At 41.4% G+C, this 14,312-nt stretch overlaps 1 protein-coding gene across 2 annotated transcripts; it reads left to right on the top strand.

Moving 5' to 3' along the window:
• Positions 1-1,230: 1,230 nt before the first annotated feature.
• On the top strand, positions 1,231-13,390 carry LOC129375819 (scavenger receptor cysteine-rich type 1 protein M130-like). Of its 2 annotated transcripts, XM_055055127.1 has the most exons (8): positions 1,233-1,426; positions 1,651-1,837; positions 2,130-2,189; positions 10,755-11,036; positions 11,496-11,810; positions 12,834-12,866; positions 12,992-13,105; positions 13,200-13,390. In XM_055055127.1, exons 2-8 carry the CDS (start codon positions 1,786-1,788, stop codon positions 13,295-13,297), a joined length of 954 nt encoding a protein of 317 aa, XP_054911102.1. In that variant the 5' UTR covers positions 1,233-1,426; positions 1,651-1,785; the 3' UTR covers positions 13,298-13,390. The 2 variants fall into 2 exon arrangements, with proteins under 2 accessions (XP_054911103.1, XP_054911102.1); XM_055055128.1 differs by lacking the exon at positions 10,755-11,036 and having other exon boundaries at positions 1,231-1,426.
• The last annotated feature ends 922 nt before the right edge of the window (positions 13,391-14,312 follow it).

Below are 14,312 nucleotides of genomic sequence, written 5' to 3'. Positions count from 1 at the left end.
TGAGAGAGAAAATGCTTCCTAAAGGCGAAAATATATCACATTTCAAAATAAAATACAAACGCGAGACTGTGGATAATATAGGAAATAGCGCCCCCTTCCCTTCCGGAGTGCAATGGGCTCTTTGCACCTGAGCTTCCGCGTCGGGAAAAACGGCTCAAATGTTTCCGATCTATTGAAAACGGTAGTTTACTTTACCGGGTATCTGGAGGGCTTTTCCAAGGTAACAGTTAATAATGTACATCGATCTGAAGCCCCAACAAGTAAGCTGGAGAAAGGTTTTAAGATGTTCGCCTCGTTATACATTCACAGATATGAAGGTGAGTTTTACTTTCTTTAAACTTTGTGGCTAACATTGGCTTTAGCTTGTGCTAGCAGGCAATATTCTGGACATTTTTCTTGTAAAAAAATCTGCTATTTAATTATCTAAACATTTCTCAGCCATTCTAACGGACAATGTTTGTGCCTTATTTTCAAGCATATTACGTGTGTTTATTGTTAAGGACAATAAACGCGGGTTTGATTACGGTTCAGGCTTTTTGCTTCCGAAACCTGACGAAGAACAACGAGCCCAGAGTTAGAGTCTCCAGCAGAGCAGCTCTGGTATCTTAGTTCTAGTTCAACTGACTGTTCAGGTTTAGAGTTATTACTTTTAGAAAAATATGGCCGTTCTGCTTAAGGTTTCTGTTATTTCGTTTCATTACTTTTGCATGCTTGTTGTGAAGAGCTCATTAGGACGGTGTTTATAGCGGTGTTATGCTGATCAGTGGCTCGGCTGTCCAGCTCTGCTCTCTCGTTCCCAAACACTCGCTCTTTCAGGCTGAATACAGAAGCGATTCAATGGAAATAACACAGGACGGCTCCTTTACCTTCGTCTTTAGGAAGAAAAAGCTGATCCGGAGTGAAGTGAAGGCTGCAAACTTTGTTGTGCGACGTTAGCTTTAACTTGTAGCTTTAACTGGCAGCAACAAATATTTACAAGCCGTCTTAATTGAGGATCGCTTGGAAATCCATGAAAACTTAAACAAAGTACGTAGTATTGTTTTATTTGTGCCTTAAGTACGACTTTGTCTTTTATAGCAGTCATAGTAACTGAAAGCGGAAAAAAGAGAGCCGCATTTGAGCATGCAGTTGTGACGTCAGCGCGGCAGGTGCAAAGAGTTCCATTTCCATATAAAATAGGAGTCTGTCGCCGCCTGGCGGCCGCAGAGCAGGGTCCCAGGGAAATCCCGGAGATCAGAGACGGTACCGAAGGCATCTTGCAAAAAGCTTCACTTGTTGCTAGGAAACCGAACCTCTGCGTTACTTTTCTTACCAGCTTCCGGTGTAACTGTTGACACAAAGGCAGCTTAACGGCAACAAAAGAGCGAGGAGAAGTTGGAGCTAAAATGTTTGGTGTTGCTCGCAGCCCGTTTTCTAGAAGCACACGGTATGGCGGAGATGTTAGGAAGTGATTAATTTCATGCTAACATGTTATTGTTGAAGCAGCAACTTAACGGCTGCTCACGGTGTTTAGCTTCTCACGGTGAAACCGGCGATTATCGGCACGATTCCGATTCCAAGTTACAATATTGATCCCAGAGACATTGAATATTCATCCTCAGTGTTGTGGCGACTTCATTCTGCTGCCAATGATTCTATTGTCATGTCCAGCTGTTTCTGAGAGCAGAAGAAGAGACTTGGAGCCCCGGATGTTTCACTTCCTGCTGCGATGCAGAGTTCAGTCTGACAAGAAGAAGAAGAAGAAGAGGTTGATGTGGAGGAGCATCTCCTGGCTGTGACAGCAAAATGAAGCTGCTTCAGCTGCTCTGCTTCCTCCAGCTGAGCTGGCTCTGTCCAGGTAAAGCTCACATCACCTGCTGAGAGGAGGCAGCAGGACTGCAGCTGCTATCTGCAACATCCACATCTTACTTTGAGCTTCTGTTTTTCAGGCTCAAATTTCCTCCCAATATCTTATTTCTGTCCAGGTTTGGTGGAGAGAACGAAAATAAAGATATTTATCTGATAGTTTCCCTCCGACCACAAACTGAACCCTGAAGCTCAGCGTGTTGCTCCTGATTGAAATGTTCTGGGTGTTTCTGGAGCTCATGCTGCTCTGAAATGAAAAACAAATCTCCCTTTTATTGTTTCAGTTCTTCTTGATGTTTTCACTCCAGACCCTCTGACAACAGAGACGCCTGAAGAGTTTGACTGTGAGTAAAACTTTGGAGGGCAGCTTTTCCACCGGACGTCTGCTGCCCTGGTTCCAGTGGCTGATGTCAGTCATGTGAATCATCTGAATCATGTGAATCATCTGAATCACGTGAATCATGTAAATCACATAAATCATCTGAATCATCTGAATCATGTGAATCAGGTGAATCACATGAATCATGTGAATCATCTGAATCATGTGAATCAGGTGAAGCATCTCAGTCATGTGAATCATGTGAAGCATGTGAATCAGGTGGATCATCTGAATCATGTGAATCAGGTGGATCGTGTGAATCATGTGAATCATGTCAGTTATGTGAATCATGTAAATCACATGAATCATATGAATCATGTGAATAATGTGAATCATCTGAATCATGGGAATCATGGGAATCAGGTGAATCGTGTGAATCAGGTGAATAATGTGAATTAGGTGAATCATGTGAATTAGGTGAGTCATGTGAATCATCTAAATCATGTGAATCATTTGAATCATGTGAATCGTGAATCATCAGAATCATGTGAATCAGTTGAATCACATGAATCATGTGAATCATCTCAATCATGTGAATCAGGTGAATCGTGTGAATCAGGTGAATTGTGAATCAGGTGAATCGTGTGAATCATGTGAATCAGGTGAATCGTGTGAATCAGGTGAATAATGTGAATCAGGTGAATCATGTGAATCAGGTGAATCGTGTGAATCAGGTGAATAATGTGAATCAGGTGAATCGTGTGAATCATGTGAATCTGGTGAATAATGTGAATCATGTCAGTCATGTGAATCATCTGAATCATGTGAATCATTTGAATCATGTGAATCAGGTGAATCATCTGAATCATGTGAATCGTGTGAATCAGGTGAATAATGTGAATCATGTAAATTAGGTGAGTCATGTGAATCATCTAAATCATGTGAATCATCTGAATCATGTGAATCGTGAATCATCAGAATCATGTGAATCAGGTGAATCATCTGAATCATGTGAATCACATGAATCATGTGAATCACATGAATCATGTGAATCAGGTGAATCACATGAATCATGTGAATCACATGAATCATGTGAATCATCTGAATCATGTGAATCGTGTGAATCAGGTGAATAATGTGAATCAGGTGAATCATGTGAATCATGTGAATCAGGTGAATAATGTGAATCAGGTGAATCGTGTGAATCAGGTGAATAATGTGAATCAGGTGAATAATGTGAATCAGGTGAATCGTGTGAATCATGTGAAACTGGTGAATAATGTGAATCATGTGAATCATCTGAATCATGTGAATCATCTGAATCATATGAATCATGTCAGTCATGTGAATTATGTGAATCATCTGAATCAGGTGAGTCATGTGAATCAGGTGAATCATCTGAATCATGTGAATCAGGTGAGTCATGTGAATCAGGTGAATCGTCAATCATGTGAATCATGTGAATCATGTGAATCATCTGAATCATGTGAATCAGGTGAATCATCTGAATCATGTGAATCATCTGAATCAGGTGAATCATGTGAATCATCTTAACCATGTGAATCAGGTGAATCGTGTGAATCAGGTGAATCGTGTGAATCATGTCAGTTATGTGAATCAGGTAAATCACATGAATCATATGAATCATGTGAATCATTTGAATCAGGTGAATCACGTGAATCAGGTGAATAATGTAAATCATGTGAATTAGGTGAGTCATGTGAATCATCTAAATCATGTGAATCAGGTGAATCATGTGAATTAGGTGAGTCATGTGAATCATCTAAATCATGTGAATCAGGTGAATCATGTGAATCAGGTGAATCATCTGAATCAGGTGAGTCATGTGAATCAGGTGAATCGTCAATCATGTGAATCATGTGAATCAGGTGAATCATCTGAATCATGTGAATCATCTGAATCAGGTGAATCATGTGAATCATCTGAATCATGTGAATCAGGTGAATCGTGTGAATCATGTAAATCACATGAATCATATGAATCATGTGAATAATGTGAATCATTTGAATCAGGTGAATCACGTGAATAATGTGAATTAGGTGAGTCATGTGAATCATCTAAATCATGTGAATCAGGTGAATCATGTGAATTAGGTGAGTCATGTGAATCATCTAAATCATGTGAATCATGTGAATCAGGTGAGTCATGTGAATCAGGTGAATAATGTGAATCATGTGAATCATGTGAATCAGGTGAGTCATGTGAATCATCTGAATCAGGTGAATCATGTGAATCATCTGAATCTGGTGAGTCATGTGAATCAGGTGAGTCATGTGAATCAGGTGAGTCATGTGAATCATCTAAATCATGTGAATCAGGTGAATCATGTGAATTAGGTGAGTCATGTGAATCATCTAAATCATGTGAATCAGGTGAATCATGTGAATCAGGTGAGTCATGTGAATCAGGTGAATAATGTGAATCATGTGAATCAGGTGAATCATGTGAATCAGGTGAGTCATGTGAATCATCTGAATCAGGTGAATCATGTGAATCATCTGAATCTGGTGAGTCATGTGAATCAGGTGAGTCATGTGAATCATCTGAATCAGGTGAATCATGTGAATCATCTGAATCTGGTGAGTCATGTGAATCAGGTGAGTCATGTGAATCAGGTGAATCATGTGAATCAGGTGAGTCATGTGAATCATCTGAATCAGGTGAATCATGTGAATCATCTGAATCTGGTGAGTCATGTGAATCAGGTGAGTCATGTGAATAATCTAAATCAGGTGAATCATGTGAATCAGGTGAGTCATGTAAATCACATGAATCATGTGAATCATGTGAATAATGTGAATCATTTGAATCAGGTGAATCACGTGAATAATGTGAATTAGGTGAGTCATGTGAATCATCTAAATCATGTGAATCAGGTGAATCATGTGAATTAGGTGAGTCATGTGAATCATCTAAATCATGTGAATCAGGTGAATCATGTGAATCAGGTGAGTCATGTGAATCAGGTGAATAATGTGAATCATGTGAATCAGGTGAATCATGTGAATCAGGTGAGTCATGTGAATCATCTGAATCATGTGAATCATGTGAATCTGGTGAGTCATGTGAATCAGGTGAGTCATGTGAATCAGGTGAATCATGTGAATCAGGTGAGTCATGTGAATCATCTAAATCATGTGAATCAGGTGAATCATGTGAATTAGGTGAGTCATGTGAATCATCTAAATCATGTGAATCAGGTGAATCATGTGAATCAGGTGAGTCATGTGAATCAGGTGAATAATGTGAATCATGTGAATCAGGTGAATCATGTGAATCAGGTGAGTCATGTGAATCATCTGAATCAGGTGAATCATGTGAATCATCTGAATCTGGTGAGTCATGTGAATCAGGTGAGTCATGTGAATCATCTGAATCAGGTGAATCATGTGAATCATCTGAATCTGGTGAGTCATGTGAATCAGGTGAGTCATGTGAATCAGGTGAATCATGTGAATCAGGTGAGTCATGTGAATCATCTGAATCAGGTGAATCATGTGAATCATCTGAATCTGGTGAGTCATGTGAATCAGGTGAGTCATGTGAATCATCTGAATCAGGTGAATCATGTGAATCATCTGAATCTGGTGAGTCATGTGAATCAGGTGAGTCATGTGAATCAGGTGAATCATCTGAATCATGTGAATCAACTGAATCAGGTGCGTCATGTGAATCAGGTGAGTCATGTGAATCAGGTGCGTCATGTTAATCAGGTGAGTCATGTGAATCAGGTGAGTCATGTGAATCAGGTGAGTCATGTGAATCAGGTGAATCAGGTGAGTCATGTTAATCAGGTGAGTCATGTGAATCATCTGAATCATGTGAATCAGGTGAATCAGGTGAGTCATGTGAATCATCTGAATCATGTGAATCGTGAATCATGTGAATGACGTGAATCGTGTGAATCATGTGAATCTGGTGAATCATGTCAGTCATCTGAATCATGTGAATCATGTCACTCATGTGAATCATGTGAATCCTGTGAATCATCTGAATCATATGAATCATGTGAATCATGTGAATCATCTGAATCGTGTGAATCATGTGAATCATCTGAATCATGTGAATCAGGTGAATCATCTTAATCAGGTGAATCATCTGAATCATGTGAATCGGGTGAGTCATGTGAATCAGGTGAATCGTCAATCATGTGAATCATGTGAATCATCTGAATCATGTTAATCAGGTGAATCATCTGAATCATGTGAATCATCTTAACCATGTGAATCAGGTGAGTTATGTGAATCAGGTGAATCATGTGAATCAGGTGAGTCATGTGAATCAGGTGAATCATGTGAATCAGTTGAATAATGTGAGTCATGTGAATCAGGTGAGTGATGTGAATCAGGTGAATCATCTGAATCAGGTGAATCATGTCAGTCATGTGAATCATGTCACTCATGTGAATCATCTGAATCATGTGAATCAGGTGAATCATCTTAATCAGGTGAATCATCTGAATCATGTGAATCGGGTGAGTCATGTGAATCAGGTGAATCGTCAATCATGTGAATCATGTGAATCATCTGAATCATGTTAATCATGTGAATCAGGTGAATCATCTGAATCATGTGAATCATCTTAACCATGTGAATCAGGTGAGTTATGTGAATCAGGTGAATCATGTGAATCAGGTGAATCATGTGAATCAGGTGAGTCATGTGAATCAGGTGAATCATGTGAATCAGTTGAATAATGTGAGTCATGTGAATCAGGTGAGTGATGTGAATCAGGTGAATCATGTGAATCATCTGAATCAGGTGAATCATGTGAATCAGGTGAGTCATGTGAATCATGTGAATCACATGAATCATGTGAATCTGGTGAATAATGTGAATCAGGTGAATCATGTCAGTCATGTGAATCATGTCACTCATGTGAATCATCTGAATCATGTGAATCCTGTGAATCATCTGAATCATGTGAATCATCTGAATCATGTGAATCGTGAATCATCTGAATCATTTGAATCATGTGAATCATCTGAATCATGTGAGTCATGTGAATCATCTGAATCATGTGAATCATCTGAATCAGGTGAATCAGGTGAATCATGTGAATCATGTGAGTCATGTGAATCAGGTGAATCATGTGAATCAGGTGAGTCATGTAAATCACATGAATCATGTGAATCATGTGAATAATGTGAATCATTTGAATCAGGTGAATCACGTGAATAATGTGAATTAGGTGAGTCATGTGAATCATCTAAATCATGTGAATCAGGTGAATCATGTGAATTAGGTGAGTCATGTGAATCATCTAAATCATGTGAATCAGGTGAATCATGTGAATCAGGTGAGTCATGTGAATCAGGTGAATAATGTGAATCATGTGAATCAGGTGAGTCATGTGAATCAGGTGAGTCATGTGAATCAGGTGAATCATGTGAATCAGGTGAGTCATGTGAATCATCTAAATCATGTGAATCAGGTGAATCATGTGAATTAGGTGAGTCATGTGAATCAGGTGAATCATGTGAATCATCTGAATCTGGTGAGTCATCTGAATCATGTGAATCATCTGAATCAGGTGAATCAGGTGAATCATGTGAATCAGGTGAATCATGTGAGTCATGTGAATCAGGTGAATCATGTGAATCAGGTGAGTCATGTAAATCACATGAATCATGTGAATCATGTGAATAATGTGAATCATTTGAATCAGGTGAATCACGTGAATAATGTGAATTAGGTGAGTCATGTGAATCATCTAAATCATGTGAATCAGGTGAATCATGTGAATTAGGTGAGTCATGTGAATCATCTAAATCATGTGAATCAGGTGAATCATGTGAATCAGGTGAGTCATGTGAATCAGGTGAATAATGTGAATCATGTGAATCAGGTGAGTCATGTGAATCAGGTGAGTCATGTGAATCAGGTGAATCATGTGAATCAGGTGAGTCATGTGAATCATCTAAATCATGTGAATCAGGTGAATCATGTGAATTAGGTGAGTCATGTGAATCATGTGAATCATCTGAATCTGGTGAGTCATGTGAATCAGGTGAGTCATGTGAATCAGGTGAATCATGTGAATCAGGTGAGTCATGTGAATCATCTAAATCATGTGAATCAGGTGAATCATGTGAATTAGGTGAGTCATGTGAATCATCTAAATCATGTGAATCAGGTGAATCATGTGAATCAGGTGAGTCATGTGAATCAGGTGAATAATGTGAATCATGTGAATCATGTGAATCAGGTGAGTCATGTGAATCATCTGAATCAGGTGAATCATGTGAATCATCTGAATCTGGTGAGTCATGTGAATCAGGTGAGTCATGTGAATCATCTGAATCAGGTGAATCATGTGAATCATCTGAATCTGGTGAGTCATGTGAATCAGGTGAGTCATGTGAATCAGGTGAATCATGTGAATCAGGTGAGTCATGTGAATCATCTGAATCAGGTGAATCATGTGAATCATCTGAATCTGGTGAGTCATGTGAATCAGGTGAGTCATGTGAATCATCTGAATCAGGTGAATCATGTGAATCATCTGAATCTGGTGAGTCATGTGAATCAGGTGAGTCATGTGAATCAGGTGAATCATCTGAATCATGTGAATCAACTGAATCAGGTGCGTCATGTGAATCAGGTGAGTCATGTGAATCAGGTGCGTCATGTTAATCAGGTGAGTCATGTGAATCAGGTGAGTCATGTGAATCAGGTGAGTCATGTGAATCAGGTGAGTCATGTGAATCAGGTGAATCAGGTGAGTCATGTTAATCAGGTGAGTCATGTGAATCATCTGAATCATGTGAATCAGGTGAGTCATGTGAATCATCTGAATCATGTGAATCAGGTGAATCGTGAATCATGTGAATGACGTGAATCGTGTGAATCATGTGAATCTGGTGAATTATGTGAATCTGGTGAATCATGTCAGTCATCTGAATCATGTGAATCATGTCACTCATGTGAATCATGTGAATCCTGTGAATCATCTGAATCATATGAATCATGTGAATCATGTGAATCATGTGAATCATCTGAATCATGTGAATCAGGTGAATCATCTTAATCAGGTGAATCATCTGAATCATGTGAATCGGGTGAGTCATGTGAATCAGGTGAATCGTCAATCATGTGAATCATGTGAATCATCTGAATCATGTTAATCATGTGAATCAGGTGAATCATCTGAATCATGTGAATCATCTTAACCATGTGAATCAGGTGAGTTATGTGAATCAGGTGAATCATGTGAATCAGGTGAATCATGTGAATCAGGTGAGTCATGTGAATCAGGTGAATCATGTGAATCAGTTGAATAATGTGAGTCATGTGAATCAGGTGAGTGATGTGAATCAGGTGAATCATGTGAATCATCTGAATCAGGTGAATCATGTCAGTCATGTGAATCATGTCACTCATGTGAATCATCTGAATCATGTGAATCAGGTGAATCATCTTAATCAGGTGAATCATCTGAATCATGTGAATCGGTGAGTCATGTGAATCATCAATCATGTGAATCATGTGAATCATCTGAATCATGTGAATCATGTGAATCAGGTGAATCATCTGAATCATGTGAATCATCTAATCATGTGAATCAGGTGATCATGTGAATCATGAATCATGTGAATCAGGTGAATCATGTGAATCATGAATCATGTGAATCTGAATCATGTGAATCAGGTGTCATGTGAATCATGTGGGTGATCATGTGAATCTGGTGAATAATGTGAATCAGGTGAATCATGTCAGTCATGTGAATCATGTCACTCATGTGAATCATCTGAATCATGTGAATCCTGTGAATCATCTGAATCATGTGAATCATCTGAATCATGTGAATCATGTGAATCATCTGAATCATGTGAGTCATGTGAATCATCTGAATCATGTGAATCATCTGAATCAGGTGAATCAGGTGAATCATGTGAATCAGGTGAATCATGTGAGTCATGTGAATCAGGTGAATCATGTGAATCAGGTGAGTCATGTGAATCATCTGAATCATGTGAATCATCTGAATCAGGTGAATCAGGTGAATCATGTGAATCAGGTGAATCATGTGAATCAGGTGAGTCATGTGAATCAGGTGAGTCATGTGAATCAGGTGAATCGCGTGATTCACAGGAGGTCACTGACTGCATGAGCCGAATATGGAGGACATGGATGAGCTCACGGAGTGCAAAACACTTTACATCAACTTCAGTGTTACTCCGTCATCCCTACTTATTGGTCAAGGGTTTAGAAAATGGATGGAAGGAAAGAAAGAAGCAATTTCCCCGGGGATCAATAAAGTATATCTCATCTGTCTTCTGTCATGTAGCTACATGTCCTAGCTAACAGTTGTAATGTACTTATGTCAGAACTAGGTGAGAGCTCATTCTCAGCTTGTGGCATGTTTATTGTCATTGTAGCAACTCTGTAGCAACTGCCTACCAAGATGGCTGTCTGTTACAAAGTTCCCAGAAGTTATACGTTTTAAAATCCTTCAGGCTGCTGCAGATTCTGCTCCACATTTGCTCCTCAGTGGTTGATGGTTGAGTATTTTCTCAGTTTTCATCCTGCTCCTCATCCTCTGCTCTGTGACCCTCTGTGCCCTTCAGATAAGCCTTACGTTCATCACCTTGGCAGCACATGCAGGTGGACTTTCAGGATGTCTGGAGGCCGCAGGGGGAAGCCAGTTCCACTCCCACCTGAGTATTTAGACAGTCTGACTAAGCAGATCTGCCAGCAACTTGAATGTGGAACAGTTCATACTGTGAAGAAAACCACGGCACCTGCCAAAAGCAAGTGCTTCCAGGACTGTTTGCTCCGGGACTGGCGTCTGCAGAACTGCTTACAGATGTTGACGGCAGGATGCATCGTGGCCACGGAAGTGATCTGTGGTGAGACTGTCCTGATTCTGCAAGAACATCATAAATTTGTGTTTGAAATGATTTTAAAATGAGGAGGATTGAGTGGTGAGATAGCAGCTCTAACTTTAGAGCTCCTCAACTGTTTCAACAGCATCAACACGGTTTCAATTCAGACTAAATAAGAAACAAAGCCACCAGGGCCTGAAGAGCACGGTGGGGGAGGTATGATGATTTGGGCCTGTTTAGTCTGCAGTCATTGAGTCTAAGTTGAAGAATTCAGAGCAGATTAAGTTCGATAAGACAGAGGAAACCTGGACGGTCCCGGCACCTTTAAAAACCGTCTGCAGCTACAGACGTGAAGGTTGTGAAGGGAAAGCGCATGACGGAGTGTTTGAAGGTGGAGCAGTGCTTTCTGCAGCCATGAGCCTCTGGAACCACCTGCTAACAATGAAACTTCCTGTGTTAACATCCTGGTCATTTTGTCTTCAGGTCATCACTCTGTCCGGCTGAAGGGACATGGGGACCAGTGTGCTGGGCGGGTGGAGGTATGGAAGGACGGGACGTGGGGCACGGTGTGTGACGACAGATTTGACCTGAGAGAAGCCAACGTGGTTTGCTCCCAGCTGGGCTGTGGCGGCGCTCTCAGGGTAACCGGTCAGAACGGATTGTTCCCTCCAGGGAGCGGACCGATCCACCTGGACGAGCTGAACTGCACCGGGAACGAGCAGAACCTGTGGTTCTGTCCGGGTGTCCAGGAAAAGTCTGACTGCGGACACAAAGAGGATGCTGGTGTGGTGTGTTCAGGTCAGTTTCCATCAAACATCTGGTCTGTTCCTGCTAATGTCCACGTTTTGCACAAGCTGCTCTTCTAGATGCTTTTTGTAGAGCCCTGCTTAGGTCATCTTCACACTGCACCCGGAAGTGACCCACATCCGAGTTTTTACATTGTTTTACCTCAATGCGACCTCTTCCTGATCTTTTCATGACAGATCAGATGTTTTCCAGTGTGACGCAGGCCACTTGGATATGTGGTTCTGGATCGATACATATCGGATCTGTTCAAACGTTAGCCGTCTGTACCGGTTAGCCGTCTGTACGGGTTAGCCGTCTGTACGGGTTAGCCGTCTGTACGGGTTAGCCGTCTGTACGGGTTAGCCGTCTGTACGGGTTAGCCGTCTGTACGGGTTAGCCGTCTGTACCGGTTAGCCGTCTGTACGGGTTAGCCGTCTATACCGGTTAGCCGTCTATACCGGTTAGCCGTCTGTACCGGTTAGCCCTCTGTACCGGTTAGCCGTCTGTACGGGTTAGCCGTCTGTACGGGTTAGCCGTCGGGTTGGACGTCGAACGTGGACGTGAAGGCGTCCGACCCGAACGTCTTTGATACTCGCCAAAGTCACTATTCTGCTTCCTGATACGCGCAAGCGGGAAAAAGGAAACGACCGCCGTAACCAGGTCCAGTTGTTGATGTGCCGCTCTGGTCGGACATCAGCCTCAGCACCGTAAGAGACGCTCCGCCGTTGGCGTCTGTGTACTTCCACAAACACTGAGCATGTCTTCTTTATGGCGGTTGGCAGAACACAGCTCTCTATTATTGCGCCCTCTACTGCGCATGCGGGGCACTTTCAGGGCGTTTGCAGATCATACAGGTCGCTTCTCTTTGGGAATGTGAACGGACACAAAGATTGAGCCTGCAGGGAGAATGTCGCCTTATTTCACTTTCTGTTTCTTTGAAGTAAAAAAGAATCAGAACTTTGAAGAAAATCCTTGAATTTAAATTTAAAAGTTGCAGATTAACTTGAAACTTTTCTCTGCCTGTTTTTCCTGCAGTTTCTAAGGCGTCCTTCGGAGTCACCACACCAGGTATGACTGAGTTCACAAGCACAGGGTTTACATTTTAGTTATTTTTTTTAAAAAAGAGACTAATTGAATTTTTAGGAAAATCATCTGAGTCTCTGAGTATATCTGCTCTCTGTCTGTGTCTCCAGCTCCTGCAGGAACCCCTTCTCCAGAACATCTCTGCATCATTTCTCTGTCAGTTGCTGTGCTCGTTCTTGCCATCCTGAATTTGGTTCTCTGCTGCCTGTTCTGTCACTGCCACGGTAGGTCCTCGTCTGCTCACCTGGTAAACACCTGTAGGGAAAATGACCTGCACTAAATCCAGCAGTAATGTTGGTTCTGACGTTGTTTGCAAAGATTTGGGCGGTGAGGCCGGCGGCGCCGTCGGTTTCAGGAACCTGATGAACGTGAATCTGTGGTTGACAAAGTGGAAACAAAGATTGACCAAAGCTTGAAGAAGCACCGATTCTAAAATTCTGATTTATACATCACAGGTGATGTGGAATAAATATTAATCAGAAAGTCCAGTTTAACAATAAATAAAAACATTAAAACAAAAATAAACCAATTCTCACTTCATATTTATTCTCAATATAATTGCAACACCTAAAATATTGTAAAAATTTTATTACACTGTGTGTCACCATCATTGATGCCATAATTACCTGGTCCAGGAGAGGAGCAGAGTTCATGACGAGGTCAGCGGAGAGGTGACGTCACATGACCAGCAGCAGATCCAGCGCCATGCTAACGGTGGATCTGCCGTCATGATTGTCATGAGGGAAAACAGGAAACGCAATCGTCGGTTGAAAAGCCAAACTTCTTTTATTTAGCTGGAGCAGGAGGTAACAACATGAACTGCTTCCTCTGGATAGTTTCCTAGTGCTCCCCTAGTGGGCCGGAGACCAAACTACCGTTTCTCTAGATATGCAATAGAAACTAATCTCAGCTTTCCAAGGCTGTTTCTCAAGATCAGTTCTTGTCTCTACTTGTGTTCTCACGTCCTTGTGAAACGACAGCAGCTCAAGTTCTGTACGCATCCAGGCAAGAACGCTCAAACTACCTGGATGTGTTCTTGCTCCGCCCATTTTATGGAGGATGCATCGTTGCATCCTGCAAGCTTGAGCTAAGTTCACCTGCTGCAGCAACAGGAAGGGGACGGACGCTGTCAGTCTCTGACCTTGTGTGGAAATGGGACCATTGCACTCCAGAAGTGAAGCCTATATCATCCACGGTCTCCTGCTTTAATTTTCTTTTGAAATCTGATATATTTTCATCTTGAGGAAGGATTTTCTCTCTCAGCAGGTATTTGATCATCTCTCTTATTCACTTCAGTGCCGCTCACAGTTTTAACAGATTCTGTAGCTTCCTGTGTTCTTCTAAATCTGCTCCTCAGTCGCATCTTTCTGGCCTGATACTGCCTCTAGTGGTGTGGGGTGGTAGCACAACTAATCTAATTACATCAATCAA

This window comes from Poeciliopsis prolifica, unplaced genomic scaffold (assembly GCF_027474105.1).
Source record: "Poeciliopsis prolifica strain line A6 unplaced genomic scaffold, Auburn_PproV2 SCAFFOLD041, whole genome shotgun sequence".
Classification (NCBI taxonomy): Eukaryota; Metazoa; Chordata; class Actinopteri; order Cyprinodontiformes; family Poeciliidae; genus Poeciliopsis; species Poeciliopsis prolifica.
The sequence above is the reverse complement of the archived record's forward strand: the minus strand, read 5'-3'. Positions and strand labels throughout refer to the sequence as shown.